At 43.0% G+C, this 17,055-nt stretch overlaps 1 protein-coding gene across 5 annotated transcripts in view; it reads right to left on the bottom strand.

Moving 5' to 3' along the window:
• The window catches only part of trpm3 (transient receptor potential cation channel, subfamily M, member 3), a 106,560-nt gene that overhangs the window by 31,020 nt on the left and 58,485 nt on the right, over window positions 1–17,055 (bottom strand). For all 5 annotated transcript variants that reach the window (XM_076731351.1, XM_076731348.1, XM_076731347.1 and 2 more), the window contains exons 7-12: window positions 15,298–15,472; window positions 14,589–14,712; window positions 5,924–5,996; window positions 1,322–1,422; window positions 723–857; window positions 476–526 (exon numbers count right to left, since the gene is read on the bottom strand). In XM_076731351.1, the coding sequence (XP_076587466.1) occupies window positions 476–526; window positions 723–857; window positions 1,322–1,422; window positions 5,924–5,996; window positions 14,589–14,712; window positions 15,298–15,472 (659 nt within the window). The remainder of the gene's footprint in view (window positions 1–475; window positions 527–722; window positions 858–1,321; window positions 1,423–5,923; window positions 5,997–14,588; window positions 14,713–15,297; window positions 15,473–17,055) is intronic.

The raw sequence follows: 17,055 nt of genomic DNA, 5'->3' as shown, positions 1-17,055 counted from the left end.
AGAAAAGAAATGAATAAATTGCGGGCGTCTACTGAGTTCTTCCTTCTCAGCCTCACAGCGGTTCCACTGCGGCCCCAGTTTGCTCAAACTCAAGTTCTGTAGATAAAGCAATGTTTAATACATGTAGTGTTTGTTTACCGTGGTAGTGTGTGCCTGAGAGAAAGAACAAAGTAAATTGCTGAAAAGTCATGAGAGGGATGTGAGTCGTGCATAGCTCTACACAGCCACTGCAGCCCGCAACTCCAGCTGAAAGAGAAAAGCTGGCTATTTGCAGTTAACAGCAACTACCGCTACCAAAACGTAGACACACACGTTGATGCAAACAGAGTAACAACACAAACCGCAAAAAGAAAAAAAAAGCAACTGAAACTCTATGTAGTCAAATGTCTTCTTTAATATACACATTCAAGCCGACATTCCCATACAGTGTGCCTGAACAGCCACAGAGCTAAAGGGACGGCAGTGGAGCTCATACCTTTTTGACATCTCTGACAAGGTGGTACAGCGTGTTGGACGGTCCGTGTCTCTGTTTAAAAACACAAAACAAACACAGCACATAAGGATGATATTACCATGTTTTCTTTGTGCAAATACCCTTTCAATCAGCATTTTACTTGAAGCTCACTATTGCACCTATGTGCCAAAGGAGGCTGTCTCCTTGTGCGTTGCAAAAAATAACACTTGCATTATTTATGTGCATTTATTATTATTATTATTATTACCGTGTTGTAAAGCTCCTCCAGTCTGGAAAGCGTGAGGAAACGGTGCATGCTGACTCCGTTTTCAATCAGCAGCTTGACAAAGTCGACTCTGTCAAGAACTAAGGCATCCAGCATCGCCTGCTCCAGGGAACCGACCTAAGACACATGAGATGGAAAGTACACACACTGGTGATACCAAATGCACACACTACATACTGCAAACTATACAGGAGCACTGCAGGGAAATAAGACCAAGAACCATCATTTACTAAAACTACAGCAGCCACATGTAATATCTATTTGAATACTCATGTTTCTGCTTGTATTTAATCTGTTATATCTCCTGATGGCGGCTCACTGCCATTGAAAGCGTGACATAAATACTACCATTTAGCTGCATTTCTTGTCCACGATATCAGTTGTTATTAATAATATCAGCTGGTGAGGACTACAAATAAATGTCAAGTAGAATACAATGCAAGACTGAGGCACAATGCTAAAACAATCATGTGCTAAAAGGCCTTTTCTGTGCAGAGCAGAACACCATAATGTTGACTTCAGCGAGAATGCACAGAGAAAAAGCATAATCAACACGTCTCTCTGCAGTATGGACATCTTACAGGCCACTGTTGTCCATAGATGAAGATTTGACTGCGGGCGATGTCCACTCTGTTCCATGCCAGAGCCAAACTCAGCTGGTCAGGAGCTGAAGCGTTGGCACCTGAGAGAGGAAACAAGCGACTTAAGAGACAATGTCATCTCTCTGGAAAACAAGGTTTCTTAAACACCGATAGACACGACTTATTAGTATGATGTTGCTGTACTTAATGTACTTAATTAATGTTGATAATGATCTTATTTTATATTCTCTTTGTGTGTTTATATTTCTCATTTTCCTTGGCTGGATGCTAACAATTTTGTTGTAGTTGTTGTTTCTAATATTTTCTGAGGAGTGAGAGGATTTTTCAGTAAGGGACCACGAGGCCCTAAAACTGTAGAGCTGTAGAGCCACTGCTGCCGACTTATAACAGCTAGCTCCCTTTATTGGAGATTGAGGGCTTCCTTTGTGAGCTGCAGGGGCTTCATCTATCGTCAGGCTTGGTGGATCTATGCTGTGCTTTACAGTGCGTCTGTTCTGTTCCTGTGTCTGGGGAGAGGAAGATGTCTCCCTGTTAAAAAATGACAGCTTGGTCTTTGATGAATCAATTTAATGCTTCACCTCACCCCGGCATAAAATCTGGAATACAACTGTGTTCCTTTGATTTTCTGTATCCGTGAACATTATTTACATTGCTCTGGAACACAACATCGACATGGCTGTGACATAACAAGTACAAGAATAAAAGAACTACAGTACATACACACAAGACTAAGAAAAAGAGAACTGAGGAGACAAAGGATGAAAAAGTGGCATCCTGGACAGATCTGCTTTGCTTAATATAATATTGGATGAAGTTGAGGAAAGGAAAAAACATCTTGTTTACAAGATTCAAGGGCACACTGACAAATAAGGATGAAATAAAAGTATTGGATGGCATTGCTGAAAAAGGCCACTTCTCTCATCACTTTGATAGCTTTGCTGCGTGTCATTGCTGTTTGGTAAAGGACAGACTGTCGGATGTCAATCTGCCGAGATACTGACAACGCAGGGCCGTTTTTTTTTTTTTATTTTACCTCTTAATCAAAATCATTTTTGCACACATCTTTAACTGAACTGATTGACGGAAACACCCGGCAAATATAACAAGATGATTATGGTGATAATGAGGCCGTGAATACATCTTAAAGACTTCATTTTCAAAAAACATAAAAGACTCAGCGTTAAATGAATCAGGGACAGAGAGGAACTTAAAATCTAAAATCAAACCTCTCTATTCAGAACTGTATAATTCAATGTAAAACAGCCTTCGTATAAGCTTTGCATATATGCTATGCAATTATAGCTGTTCACTGAAGTGGTGAATCACTTCAAACACTGCTGACCAGCGAGATCCAACACAGAACACCGCTGTTCACATTAATAATAAACCTGTGCGCTGGGGGAAGTTACCCAAAATGGGAAAGATTAAGCAACAATTCATGTCAGCCTTTAGAGGAAGCCGGTAATACAAAGTATAATAATAACCCCTTGTGTGCAGACAAGGGCATGTAATTTTTAATAAGCACACCAGTATCATGACTTTACACAGTGCTCTTCCCCTCTTTAAGGCCTGTACAGCATTACTGGAGCTTAATGTTCAGACAGAGCCCTGCTAATAACATGCAGAGCCCACTAATAAGTGCTTTAGTGGAGATATGTGTATATTAAAAGACAGTGTGGCCTTGCTTTATGAAGGGCCTGTAGCTTCACTCTTTGTGCCTGCAGGGAGGTTGAACTGCAGCCAGCTGACTTTATGGACCCAATCTTCAGGATATTGACTAACTCAGACAGCATGCCATCAATTACTCTAAACTCCCCTCTGTTACGCTGTCTTTAGCTGCACTTTCCTTCCTGTTCTGCCTGTTCCCACTTCTCTCTTTCTTTCTCTCACACAGGCTCACACACTCAAATCTTTTATTCTTTTTTTTCCTCCCTCGTGCTCTGTTCTCCCCTCACCTTGTATTCCTGACTGTGCTGTGTCTTGTTGAGCTTCAGGCAGTGGCTTAGTTCTTCAGCGAAGGAGTTTAATCCAGTGTTTTAAAAAGCTCTCAGGCAGGATGTGACTGATTTCATTTTACACTAAAAGCCGTAACGCGTCTCATTCACTCAGATGCAGAATGAGACTTGCATGTGAAATGACCCTCATGCTGTTTACCATAAAGCATTTTTTGTTCCTCAGTTTTCCCCTCTCATCCTTTCACTCCTCTGATCGCTTTCTTTTCATTCCATTTCGCTGCAATTCCTCACTTCACTCATTCATCTGCATGCCTTTCCTATCACAATGTGAACTGAAATGAATAGAAAAGGGCTAAAAAAGAAAACAGAAATGAAAGATAGATTAACAGATGGAGTCAACAGAATACACGAGTGTGATGTGTACACAGGGAAAGTAAGAGGGGAAGAGAGCGAAAGTCTGAGATGCAGACAAAGATCAGGGAGTGATGCATGGGCCACAGAAATCATGCATCTTGACTGCTGCGTATAAATTATGTAAAACACATTTCTCTTTCACTCCCTTCCTCTCCAAACTCACTAGTTAAGTCTCTTTCTCTCTGTGGAATGAAATGTTTCTCTGAGGAGCCGTTCCTGAGATACTCAATCATACGCTCCGACTTGCTAAGCAGTCCCACGGGACTCACTTCCTCTTTGTGCACGTGCGCGAGTGTGTAACTTCTGCGTCCACACGTGTAGGTGTGTGTTAGAGAGAGCGTGCATGCAATCTCCACTGGGCCCGGTTAGCGTCATATTCCTTGAAGAGGCAAGAGCAAACACGATCAATAAAAGCTACTGAACCACCAATCGAAAGTATGGATCTCTGACTCCTTTGTGCGTGTGTGCATGCATGTGTGCATATGCATATGTGTGTGTGTAGAACACTGAAGTGTGAAATAGGGTAGAGGATGGAGGAACAGTGGTGGTTGAGTTTAATTGCTATGTCTGCACTTGACAAATTTTCAATTTTGTAACCCAATTTAGTCCAATTCATTGCCCTCATTGGTAATTGCATAACAATTTGTTACAATGTAAGGAGATGCTGCTTCTGCTAACGGTATATCTCCCTGTGTCATGCCTTAGGTCTGCGCTACTGTTACCGGGCTGATTGATTATTTAAAATGTTTGCAATGTGATATGTGAAGGGGGAAATTTGGATAAATATGAGCCTACAACTATGGCTGTGTAACACTAACTGTATCGATGCCGGCTTCGCTGGAAGCATCCGTTTAGTTTTGCGGAGCATAATAGTGTGTTGTGAGGCCATGTGTCCCTTTTAAAAGTGAAAAGCTTACTGACCTCAAAGGGAATTAATGTGCTGAATCTGATGAAATTAAAGTATATACTTCAAAAGAGATAGAATAAAAGACAGAATATTTTCATAATTCATTGGTGAGTACAAGTGTAGTCGATTAATTATTTGTCTTAATGAGCAGCTGTGTTCATGCTAATCAATTATTCTGCAGGTGCTGTAATGATATCAGGGTTTTATTAGCATATAAAGTAGAAAATCTGAACTCACTACAGGCTTGTCTGAAATTAATTTAATAGCTTGTAGGCTACGAGAGCCACGACCTCTGATGAGAAACTGGCTGTACAGTAAATATGTAGCGAGAGCCAGCAGCCAATTAGCTTCGCTTAGCACGAACACTGGAAAAAGACGAAAACAGGTAGTCCAACCCGTAACTTCCACTGGGCTCAGGGTCGCGTTTTAGCTGTGACATGTGACTCCACTCTGGTCTGTGGAGAATACGTGTCTGACCTACTTCTGACAGAAGCAGCGTCAAACTGCACAGCCGAACAAGCCATACAGGAAGTCAGAGACGGAAAGTTCGGTTAACTTTCAAAATAAAACGCCCTGTGCGGATTACCAACAATCAACAATAAAAGCAATTAAACAAAGAAACCAGTGAACGACACAGCCTACTCACCCATGGTAGAAGCACAAACATTAAGGTAAACTGACCAAATCAACAAAATCTGAGCAAGTCAACAAAATCAGGCAGGCAGCAGCTCTACAGCTCACCAATTAAAACACTACATCTCACTCAATCCATACAACAACGGGTTGTACAACAGCACGCTGCTGTTTTTACGGGTGTTTAAAACATAAGAGACAAACATTTTTGTCAGGAGTTAGTGGACCAAGCCATTGGATAGTGGATTATATGGGTTAGGCAGTGATAAGAGGAGTATTATATGCCGAAGGCTCAAACTATAAGAAGAACTGTTTGATAGGCTAATGTAATACCAAGACATAATGGTGCCCTGCAGCGATCAAAAATCGCTTAATGGAGCTTTAAGAGAGAAAAAAAAAACAAGCATAGATGTCTGTGTTTTATTCCTGAGCTACGAACTGCAAAAGTAAAAACATACTTTTGTGCTATGAACATACAAGTAAACTGGGACAGTGAGAGGAATGCTTTCTGAAACGATATCATCCTCCTTTTATGTACAGAAACAACATCCCCGGAGGGCGGCGGTAAAATGGAAGCCACTTACTTACTGTACATTCATGCTCCAGCACACACACAGAAATGCACACACCCAGAAATGCACACATTACACACCCAGAAGTGCACACACCCACCTTTGAGTAATGCAGTGAGGATAGCAAGGTCAATATCCTGATGACCCTCCGACCCCATCCGGAAAACTGTTATCTGAGAGGCGATGAGAGAGAAAGAGAGACAGAAAGAGAGAGAGACAGAAAGAGGGAGAGACAGGTGGATTAATTCTACACAAGCCAAACTGTCTGAAAGTGACTTTACTCTCTTGCTTTTACTGCTGTTTGATTGAATGTATCAAGGCTCAGAGTAGAAAAAAATCAGTGAGAGTGCTCCGAGAGGTATTGCTCTAACTTAATGTGCTGTATCTCCTCTCCAGACTCTCTTTCGGTCTCGTTTGTCTCTTGTGCAGAGGACACCGCAAAACTCTCGCATGCAGCATGTTGACTGTATGAAGGGAGTGAAAGGAGAACGAGAGCAGAAACAAGGAGAGATCAAATGAATGTGAACTAACGGCGCTCTCCATTACCAAAGAACATTTTGTTCTTTCTCTTTGGCTGTATCTAACTTTCCTTTATTTTTTTATTTTTTATTTATTTTTTTTTTAATGGATTAGGCTTTTGCTCTCAGGCCCGTTTAGGTCTTCATCTGTGTGGTCTGACATATCTTCTAGCTGCATTTTTCATATTGTGCGTGAGATGAACTAATGGTGCAATGGATGAAAGCCAAAGTCCATTGAGAGGGAAATCTGAGAAATGAGCCTGCTTTTCTGGATTTTTTCCCCTCTTTTTCTCAAATACAGCGAGCGAATGTTCCCAAACCGGTGCTAACATGCGTGTGGGCAAACATGCTTGAATGCGTGTGTGCGTGTGTGAAGGGCACCTTGTGGGAGCCGTGTACGAGAGAACGCGTGTTCTGAATGCCTGACGAGCTATTCCTCTAATCCTTCCATCCAGCCATCCATCTCCTCCCACCTCCCTCTCCTCCCTGCAGCCCATCTCCCTTCCCATCTCCCCCACTAAATGGCTTCATTTCATGGAGCTCCGGGAATCTGCGGGCTTTGCTGTTGCTGCTGCTGCTTTCCCTTGGGCAATGCTGCAGTGTTGTAGGCTAACCCTCCTTGTTCTCCCTCTATGCCTCTCCCTTTTCACACAATCTACATGCACAAAAGTAATTCTATTCACATTGATGATTTACAGTATCTATTATGTTGGCTCATTCATTATCTGTGAACCACATGCTGATGACATGTTGGCTCCTCCCTGAGAGAGCAATGAGGAGTCATCATGTGACGCCTGAGACATGTGCTGTGCATTGCAAATGCAATCACTAATAAGGGAACCATCAAAGCGCGTGTGTACTCGTGTGTGTGGTGGTCAGCCTGTGTAATCAAAAGGTCTTTCTCCAGGTGAAATTGAAGTGCAATAGGATGTGAAGGTATCGACTGAGGTCTTCACAAGCACGCGACACCAATGACTCACTGGTATAGTGTGTAAGTTATGGTGTGTGTGGTTGGGTGTGTGTGTTTAATGGCACAGCCAGTGGCTAGATTATCATTTGCTAGAATGCATCTTTGACTTCACTCTAATAGATGCTAATAACACATTTAAGGAACCATCTGCCGAGCACACATGCAGCACTATGATCTAACCGAGTGTGCATGTATGTTCAAGAGTGTTTGGTCTTGTGTGCGCTCTTACGTATTGACTCTTAAAGGTCAAACTATATGCATGCAAAGCTTTCCAACAAGATCGTGTTTATTTTTCAGCGAGAGAGAGAGAGAGAGAGAGAGAGAGAGAGAGAGAGAGAGAGAGAGAGAGAGAGAGAGAGAGAGAGAGCCAAAGGGCAGATATCTATAACTTTTAAGGGTGTGCTCATGAGCAAACCTAATTTCACCTAATCAGTGCAGATTTCTCTCCTGGCCACTTGTTCATTATACCCTGTAGTTACCATTACCAGCACAATGGAGTCATGCACACACACACACACACACACACACACACACACACACACACACACACACACAGAGCTCAGGGCTGCCTTTAGGACTAAAGATGGATGACAGTGTGAGGGAGGAAAGATGATGATTACAGAAGATGTTCGCCATTGTTTCTATTCTCCCCTCTCCCTGCAGGCCTCTCCACCTGTACCTCTACTCCATCTCCTCCACCTATCATCTTTCTGTCCGCCTTCAATCACTAATCTTACAGCAATCTCCTACCGGCATGCTAATCCCCCTCCCCCTCTCATCCTTGTCCACTTCTTCCCTACTTCTTCTTTCCCCTTCCTTTCCTTGCATCACACCCCCAAGGTGACCCTGTGGATATTGAGTACCTGTTACCACAGAGGCTCTACAATACAGAGGCCAACACAACCACTATGACAACACAAGGTTGCTAATTTAATCCCAAAAAATGTTTAAAGTTCAGTTTAAGTCCTTTTTTTTTGCTCATAGCATAATCTCACCACCATCTGCTCTACATTACATTTTCAGTGTGTGGATGACAGCTGGCTTTGGTTAAGACTGCATCTTAAAACATCTTTCAATGCTGAATGTACTTTTAACCTTTGTCCGCCTCTACACTGACAATCATCACCTCAGGGGTCAGCATGCAGGAGACAGGGCACTGACTCCTGTCTGTCACAGCCCGTCTCTCTGGTGACAAGAAAAGCGGAGAAAGGAGAACGATAAGGAGAGGGAGACGAGCGGAGGCAGGGATCGGGAGGATCGACGAGAGGCGGCGGGAAATAGAAAGCATGTTTAAAGAAGACAGAAGGAGGAAGACTGAGAGTCGACAAACTGAAGAGGGATATAAGATATGAGAAAATTAGAGGCAGTGTGACTGGATTCTTTCAGAGGCTCGTCAGAGATGCCAAACTACTGTACGTGCTTGGAGGATCAGAAAACTGCTCTTCACGCTGCAGTGAGCCAAGCTGATTGGAAAACATTCATCTTCATTTAACAGGCAAAGACCCTGCTGATGCTGCTACATGTACATACAAGACACATGCAGACACACACACACACACACACACACACACACACACACACACACACACACACACACACAGTACAGTCCACAGAGGCTTCCAAAGGCTTGTCTGCAGGTGATGCATTAACAATGGTAGCAGTTCAGACCTGACTCTGCTAATGGCTTCATCTGTGTGACTATTTAGATGTATATTTATTACTTTCTTACTTCCTTTACTTTAAACCAACTGTCTTCAGCATGACAGCCAACAGCAACCAAAGAATTGTCTCTCATTCAGCATGTCTATCTGTGTGTGGCCCAAACTCTCAACTGTGCCCAATTGTCAATTTGCTGTCCACCCAAGCCACATTGGCTTCCTGTCTTCTTACTTCTTGTCTGATTTCCCACCATCCCCCTCTCTCCCTCCATCTGCCCCACATGCCCTTCCTCCCTCTCGTGGTCCATTTAAGTCAGTCTCTAGCTCTCCTCATCTTCCTCCCACTCGTTCTTAGTCTCTCTTGTCAGAGAGGCGGAGGGAAATTGCGGATTGGTGGTTCCTCCTCAATATTTAATCCGAATTAAACATATAAGGACTGTTCTGCACTCAATTATTCATACCAAGCTGGGAGATACCAGGACAGTCATCTTGCATCCCCCCTCACAACTGAAGAGAGGGAGGGGGAAGGAGAAAGAGGCATTTCTCTTTTAATTAGAATTGGATTCACACATTTTCAGCCAAAGAGAGCTATTTGACAATAGGCGTTAATAATATTTGAGGCCACTGGATCTCGCACAGCCTGGAGTCTTTGGCTCGTCTGACATCCATATAAAAGCGTTCCACCTTTGTATAGATGAGATAAAAGAAATAAGATAAGTGATCTGCATATATGAGGAAGATAATCACCCTTATCATCCAGACAAATTGATGCAAAAGTAGCCTATGCCTTCTTTTAGAATTCCCTTTCATTGTATTTATATAACACATCATCAATATACTTTACATCTCTTATCCCTCTGTAAAACTCTAGAGCGAGCACATTATTCATTGATTAGTTTTGCAATCATTTCCCCTCCTTCCATTGTGGAACCTAATAATCCATCAGAGCAGATTTCTTTCACTGGGCGATGAGCCAGTTCACTTTCGAACTGGACCAAATGAAAGCATAAAGCAGATAATTGGGGCTACTGTTTGTAGCTGCAAAGAGCACACAAAATTTACTGCCTAACTAACTTCACAGCAATATATCAATGGTAAAATTCATCATGTAACATCTCGAAATAAATATATGAAAACGAAAAATGGCTATGAGGTTCCTCCGATGGTGGCTGATGAGGACAAATGTGTTGCAAAACCCAAAACATTTCCATTTGGAGAAACGTGCTTCAGCTTCAGCAAAGATGCCAATTCAACAACTCAAACAAATACAGCGTGCTGCAAAAGAAAAAATGTGCTGCAGAGAGCCAAAACAAACAAATTAAAAGCAACCAAAGTCTAAAACACACAAACTGAGAAACAAATGCAAATGGAAGTGTTCCAGGCCTGCCTTTGACGCAGGAAGAGCAGTGGAGTAAAGAACACATAAAAAGGTTTGTGTTCTTGCAGGATGTTTGTGTTGTTAAATGTGTTTTTGAATTGGCATCGTTTCTGAAGCGACAGCGTGTTTCTTCTGATGGAAACGTTTTTGGCTTTTGCAGCACATTTGCCCTCGTCAGCCATGGTATGTTCCACTCTTGGTGAAACAAAGATGAAACATACAACACAGAGCTGCCATACCTACATTCCAGTGTGCACACATTAAGGGCTACAGGTTTAACGTCTCCTGATATAAAGCATGAACAGTCCTGAGAGCGATAAAGAAGGAGAAGCAACAGGGAAATAACTGAAGCACAAAACGTCCACATGAATAAACCAACATGCTGAAAATAAGGGGGAAAGCAAGACATAGGCCTTCTTTAGTCTTCCTCCTTCTCTTCAGTGGCTCTCTCCAGCAGACACACTCTGTCTCTCTCTCTCCCATACATTTTCCCAGCCAGTCACCTTTAGTCTTTCTCTTTTCCTCCTGCTGTTTGGCTTTCCTGTTGTAGAGCCAGAAAAATGACAGCACAGGCGTACTGGCATACACACTCTCACCGTCCCTCTCTCTCTTACTTAGCCCGTTCAGACAGCTGCACTGACCCAGGATAAACCCACATTTGCTGCCAGCGTGAGTGAGTCAACACAGAGGTTTTGTGACCCCGCTCTTGACCTGTGTGTTTAAGTGGGATTGACACTACTTGGCTTTTGGTATACAGGGATAAACACAGGTTTCAATTATTGCTATTTGATTGTGGTACAGGTACTGTGCAGAACTATTATAGTTTTACTGGAGCCCTGTAATAAGAACTAGCTGTAATGTCTAAGCTTGAAATGTCTAGACCTCTCAAGCCTAGACATCACAGGGGAATGTACAGATTATTTTTACCCGTCTGCCACCCTGTTAAAAGTTAATGCAACATTTCAACTTGCAACTCATCATTCCTGTGCATCAGTTTGAAATAAAGTTGTGTAATTCTCTGAGTTAACAAGGATGCGTCTGGAAGGGCACTCATACTGTCCATGACAGTCGTGTTGTATGAATAAAACATAATGAGCTTGTTGGTTGAAAGCCGTCAGTGATTTGTTAACTTCCAATACGGGGGTGGCCAAATGGATGGATTAGGGTTGGCTAACCCTAACCCCCACGGGTCTGTTTACAGCAGCACAGATGCTACTGAATGATCATAGAAAGATTATAGGAACATCAGAGGAGCACTACAGGCAGCAGTTTCTATGATCCTCTGCGATGACACGTTGCTACTTGTCACTTTGATCATGAAGGTGACACTACTTCATATATAGGTGAGAATATAGTATAGAGTTGAGTGTTTATAGTATATAGTTTAGAGAATAATTAGAGCCAATATGACACTAACAGAAGGGTAAGACTGAGAGAAACTGGGATAATTAGAAATCCATCCAGTACTTCAGCACCACGGACAGCGGCATGGATTTATCAATACACAGAACAGTTCGGCTGCATACATTTCAGAGCTATGGACGGTGCCTTAGGTTCTAACCTGCATAAACCTCAGTCAGATAAGCATCAGTGTGTCAGGCAGACTAGATGAACAGATTCAGCTAAACAGCCATAATAAGGCTTGTAAGAGGTGGAAAAGCCGTACAGTTCGTTCACTATGTAGGACCACGTGTTGACCTAATTGTGTAAGTGGGGATAACACATTCAGAAATCCTGTCCTACACACAGTGAACTACAACTGTAGTGAAGCCGGGTCCAGAATAAACTATGATCACATCCTGGGAGATTTGTTTTGGCCTTGCCTCAAAGAGGATGTACTGCTTTTATCAAGTTGTCCTGCAGCATTTGAATATTTCAGGTTTGAAAAGCAGTCCAGTCTGATCAGGGATCAAGCGGGTGACTTTAACTGAGGTTGTGTGAGAGTGGTGAACAAGCAAAGAGGAAGCTGCCCAGAGCAAAATGAAACACATTGTTCACCACAAACTGGATTTTTGAAGGACTTCTAATCTTCTTACTGATCTCACTAATAGGCAAAACTCATTCTGGTTTATCTAATACAATCAGTTAACCACAGAGGGAAATGTGTTTGCTGTTTTATAGGGTCTTGAGCCAGGCTTTGCATGGGATAATGTGAACCTTGTCTTTTGCTCATTTTCATTTTCTTTTCCCCTTCCTCCCTTGCAGTTACTCCCCTACAATCTCACACTCATACCTTACACACTCCAATCCACGGCTGATGATGGAGTGCGATCAGGAGGGAACCCCTGCGATGCCAGTCTCATAAATATGAGAAGTGTCAGACGGCAGAGAGAGGTGAGACATCTTTCTCTTTCTTTCTCAAACAATCATAATTAACTCTGGATTCTCTGCATGGTGCACAGGCACTAATGACTGCAGTATGTGTCCACTGAGAAAATCCAGAGAGTTTTTCATGGAAGACATGCTGTACTGTACGAGGAAGAGGATTGCTTCCACTGAATACATTATCAGAGAGCATGCCATCAAAGTTTTATGCAATTGGTAAATGTTTTATGGCATTGTTAAGGTTATGAGCCACAGATGACTACTTTTCACGGTCACACCTACTACATAACGCACAGCATCCTGAATATGAACACCTGTCCCACTGCTGCATTTAGCTGCTCCTGCTCACCCTGCTACCTGTGATCATGCAGATGTTTCACTTAGACAAAGCATCAGAAAAATACTTAATTGGCCTGTTCAATGCAGCAATACTGTCAATTTCAGTGCTCAGTCTCACTATGTAGTAGTAGCAGCAACATTTTTGTAAGTTCAGAGAGTGACAGCATCTGATTATCTGGCCTCTACAGCTGCTCCTGCTGAATGATTCAGACCTCATTGTTCTGCTCTGGTGTATTGTGTTCACAAGACCCATCAGTGTGAGCATCAGTCAGCCTCTGGAACCCCACTGAGGACGCAATCAATCCACTTTCATGCTGCACAACCATGACCAATACTGGGCTGCCAGCAAAATACCACGCGCACTATGTGTGTGCATGTTTCTGTGTGTATGCTTTGTGTGCACATTCAATCATTTGTGTGTGTGTGACTCTGTTGCAATTATCATAAAAACTGAAACACTTGATAATAAAATGATTAGCTTGATGATAAATACCTGGTCATCACGAACATCTCGACAAATTGCAGATTTTTGTGCAGAATTCCGCTGACAGCCAGCAGTACCAACAGTCACTGATTTGGCAAATATCCCCCTCCCTTACAAAAGACACTGTACACCATGTTCAAAGTAAGTTGAGGCGAGAGCAACCACGTAGTAAATAAATCAGTATTGCTGCAAAACAAAGATACAGTACAAACTGTTCGCTGACTGTCTGCAGCATAGAGGATTTTACACTATTATCATGTGAATGAGTGTGAGGTTGTGTGTGGCTGTTTGCATGTGCCTGCACTGCTGAGACACTTTAAATCACAATGCATGTGGCAACAAAGAACGTGCCCCCTGCTACTGCGATCAAACGTTCCATGCTAAACGCACATGCAGTCAAATGTACACAGAAACAAACATACACATAAATACACATCACCTCTACACAGAGAGCATTTAACAGCATTTATAAGAGGTTGGTTTCATGTGACTGACAGTGCTCTAAAGGGACCAAGACCCCCCCACCAGGGGAGAGGGATGTGTGTGAGTCCCATCTGACAAGACGTGTGTCCTGACTTAAACACAGCCAAAGGGGTACAGGCTCTCAAGGTAGAGGCCATTTGGTCCTGAACGTCATCTGAATACATTTACATCCACTTAACATAGCATGTCATGCATAAAAGATGGGGTAATATTTGCTTCAATAAAACTTTCATGATGAGTAAGCTTCATTTGACAAATCTATTTTCTTTCTTCCTCACATATTTTTCATTTTGGGGCTTTGTAGAGGAGAGACATCGAAGCTTACGTGAAAGGTGATACTGGTGTTGTTATTGGTTTAATGGTGTGTGTGTGAGAGAGAGAGAGAGAGAGAGAGAGAGTGTGTGTGTGTGTGTGTGTGTGTGTGTGTGTGTGTGTGTGTGTGTGTGTGTGCATAAAGCTATATGATTCTGCCTCTGCTTCAATGCTTTGTGTTTATACTGCTCACGTTTGCTTTTTTGCATCTGTAAATATTCTCATGCTTGTGCAAATATGTGCATGGGTGTACGATGGCTGGCGTGTGTATGTGCACATGTATGAAAGTGACACTCACCAGCTCCTTCTTCTTCATGCACTCCATTAGAATGATGAACAGATGTTGGGCCTGTGTGCGGCTGTAGGTGAAAGTCTTCTGGATGGTCACCAGCAACTGGTCTCTTAGAGACTCGTTAATTATGCTGCAGAGGCAGAGAGGTGTGGAAAAAAAAAGTGTCATGAAGGAGGTCAGATAGAGGTAAGGGGAAGAAAACGGTTATGGGGAAGCAGGTAAATTAGATTTGTTTGCCAGTAAGTGAAACCAAGGTTGACTGCCGCTCCCAGAGCCACTGTCTGTGAGTCCTTGATGAGATGTGATTCTGCAAGTTTACCTTCATCTATAACTGGATATATGGAGCTGTAAAATGCATTCTGAATTCATTCTGTGACTCATGAGCAATATAACCAAAATGTTCACTGTGTGTTATTAAAGTAATGCATCAGCACATTTCAGAAAAAGTTCTTGCATCACTTCGAGTTTTTATCCCACAGTAACACCATATTTTCTTCCAAAAAAAGCACAGCGGCAGAATTAAATCGTTCCTGCTGCTATAGACAGTATATGTGAAACTGTCAGGTTGCTACATTTGATCTAAGGCATTTGTTTAATAAAAATTCTGAAACAATGTTAGGAAGATAATTTCCACAATGTAAGTGATTTTCTACACTGGATGAAATTTGTATTATTAAGTTTTCCCCCCTTGGATTACAGCATAACGTGCGCGTACCCTCCCTCCTCAGAATATTTGTGTCCGAAGGCCAAGATGTCTGACGCCCTGCCGCTCCCATCACACACCACCACAGGGACAGGAGGCGTGTCCCTGAGGTACTCCAGCACAATGGAGATCACATTAGGGCCTCCTTCAACGATGAGAGCCACCACCGGCACACCCTGACCAATACCTGCACAGGAAAACAGGTGGGAGCAGGAGACACAGGAGGTGGAGAGCGATTGCAGAGAGGGAAAACAGGGATGACCAATACAGAAAAAGGGACAGAAATGTGAAGAAGGATGAGGGAAGTTAAGGATAGAAAAAAGACGACAGTCAACAAATAGGCTTCATCACATCATTTGATCTATAAATATAAAAGCTAAATCCAAATATGTTAACAAGGCGCAAATGTGACACCACATCAGCGTCTCCTGACTGTACTGTCGAGACACTGTACGCTTTCTAATTACGGTAGAGAGGCTTTATAAAGAGTGCCTGTACCAAAAATAACCAGCCCACTTTGTGCTTTGTGCTCTGTTCCTTTGGCATGGACGTGTGTGTGTGTGTGTGTGTGTGTGTGTGTGTGTGTGTGTGTGTGTGTGTGTGTGTGTGTGTGTGTGTGTGTGTGTGTCAGAGACAGAAAGTGGGAGAGAGTTTCACTGATAAACCCCCTACTGTTCCACACAAAAAATGGCTCCTTGCCTGCTAATCACAGGCTATTTGTGGTAATTATGCATAATTAGCAGGTGGGGTTCTTTTGCACACAGTGAGTCTATGTATAGAACATTGTACTGTAGATATGAAAGTTATTGGAATTTTCTGCCTTCTTCCTGCTTGTGCAGCTCCCTTTCCTGCTTCTATTTGGCATTATATCACTTAACACCACCTTCAAGACACCATGAACCCTGTAAGCCCTCTCTCTCTTAGCCCCTTATGTTCTTCCACCTTTCCGTGGTCTCAATCCATTTCCTACACTTCCGCCCCTCATCCTGCCCTTTCCTGCTCCCTGTCTCACTTCCTCTCTACCTCTCTCTAGTTTTTCTGTCTACAGCCACTCAGTTCTCATCCTCTCCCTCCCATTCTGTTTCATGTGGTTGTGTTTTCTGCTGGGTGTTTTGACTCTTCTAATTCAAAAGCCGTGTAACTGCCGGATCTTCCCCGCCCTGCACCCTCATCCCGGTCTGCATAATTCACGGAGGAGAAAGCATAGGCTGTCTCTCAAACGCTCACTGAGACGAGCACATACAGATAAGTGCTTACATACTGTATGCAAAGACACACACACACGCAAGCACAATCACACGCACGCATTCAGAGGCATACCCACCACCATTACGCTTTGCCTCACACAGCCTTGTGCGGCCTTGCAACAGGGACAGTTACATAAGGAGAATATTTTCGGGGCCTCGCCTACTTCAAAGAGGTAAAACGTCACTGTGCCACAACACATCACACGACCATACATCAGCAGAGTGAAAGTGAGGGAGAGGCAGACTAATGACTTGCATTTTGAATCTGATTCTTCCATTTCTGTTGTATGTCTGTTTTTGCCGTGACCTGCCCGAGTGCGTGCACGCTGTGTCGGAATCGAGCATTGATATTGATGACGAGCGAGCTTTGGAGGCAGAGCGGCAGTATCTAAAGCAGATTATTGTTCAACTGAAACCCACCGAGGAGCAGATGAGGAGGGGAGAGCGCAGCTGTGTCATGGCTAATTGGTAGAAGAAAATTTAGCCTGCACACACACACATTCGCACAAATACAGACACACAC

Source organism: Chaetodon auriga, chromosome 5 (assembly GCF_051107435.1).
Source record: "Chaetodon auriga isolate fChaAug3 chromosome 5, fChaAug3.hap1, whole genome shotgun sequence".
Lineage (NCBI taxonomy): Eukaryota > Metazoa > Chordata > Actinopteri > Chaetodontiformes > Chaetodontidae > Chaetodon > Chaetodon auriga.
This window is presented reverse-complemented; position numbering and strand designations above follow the sequence as displayed.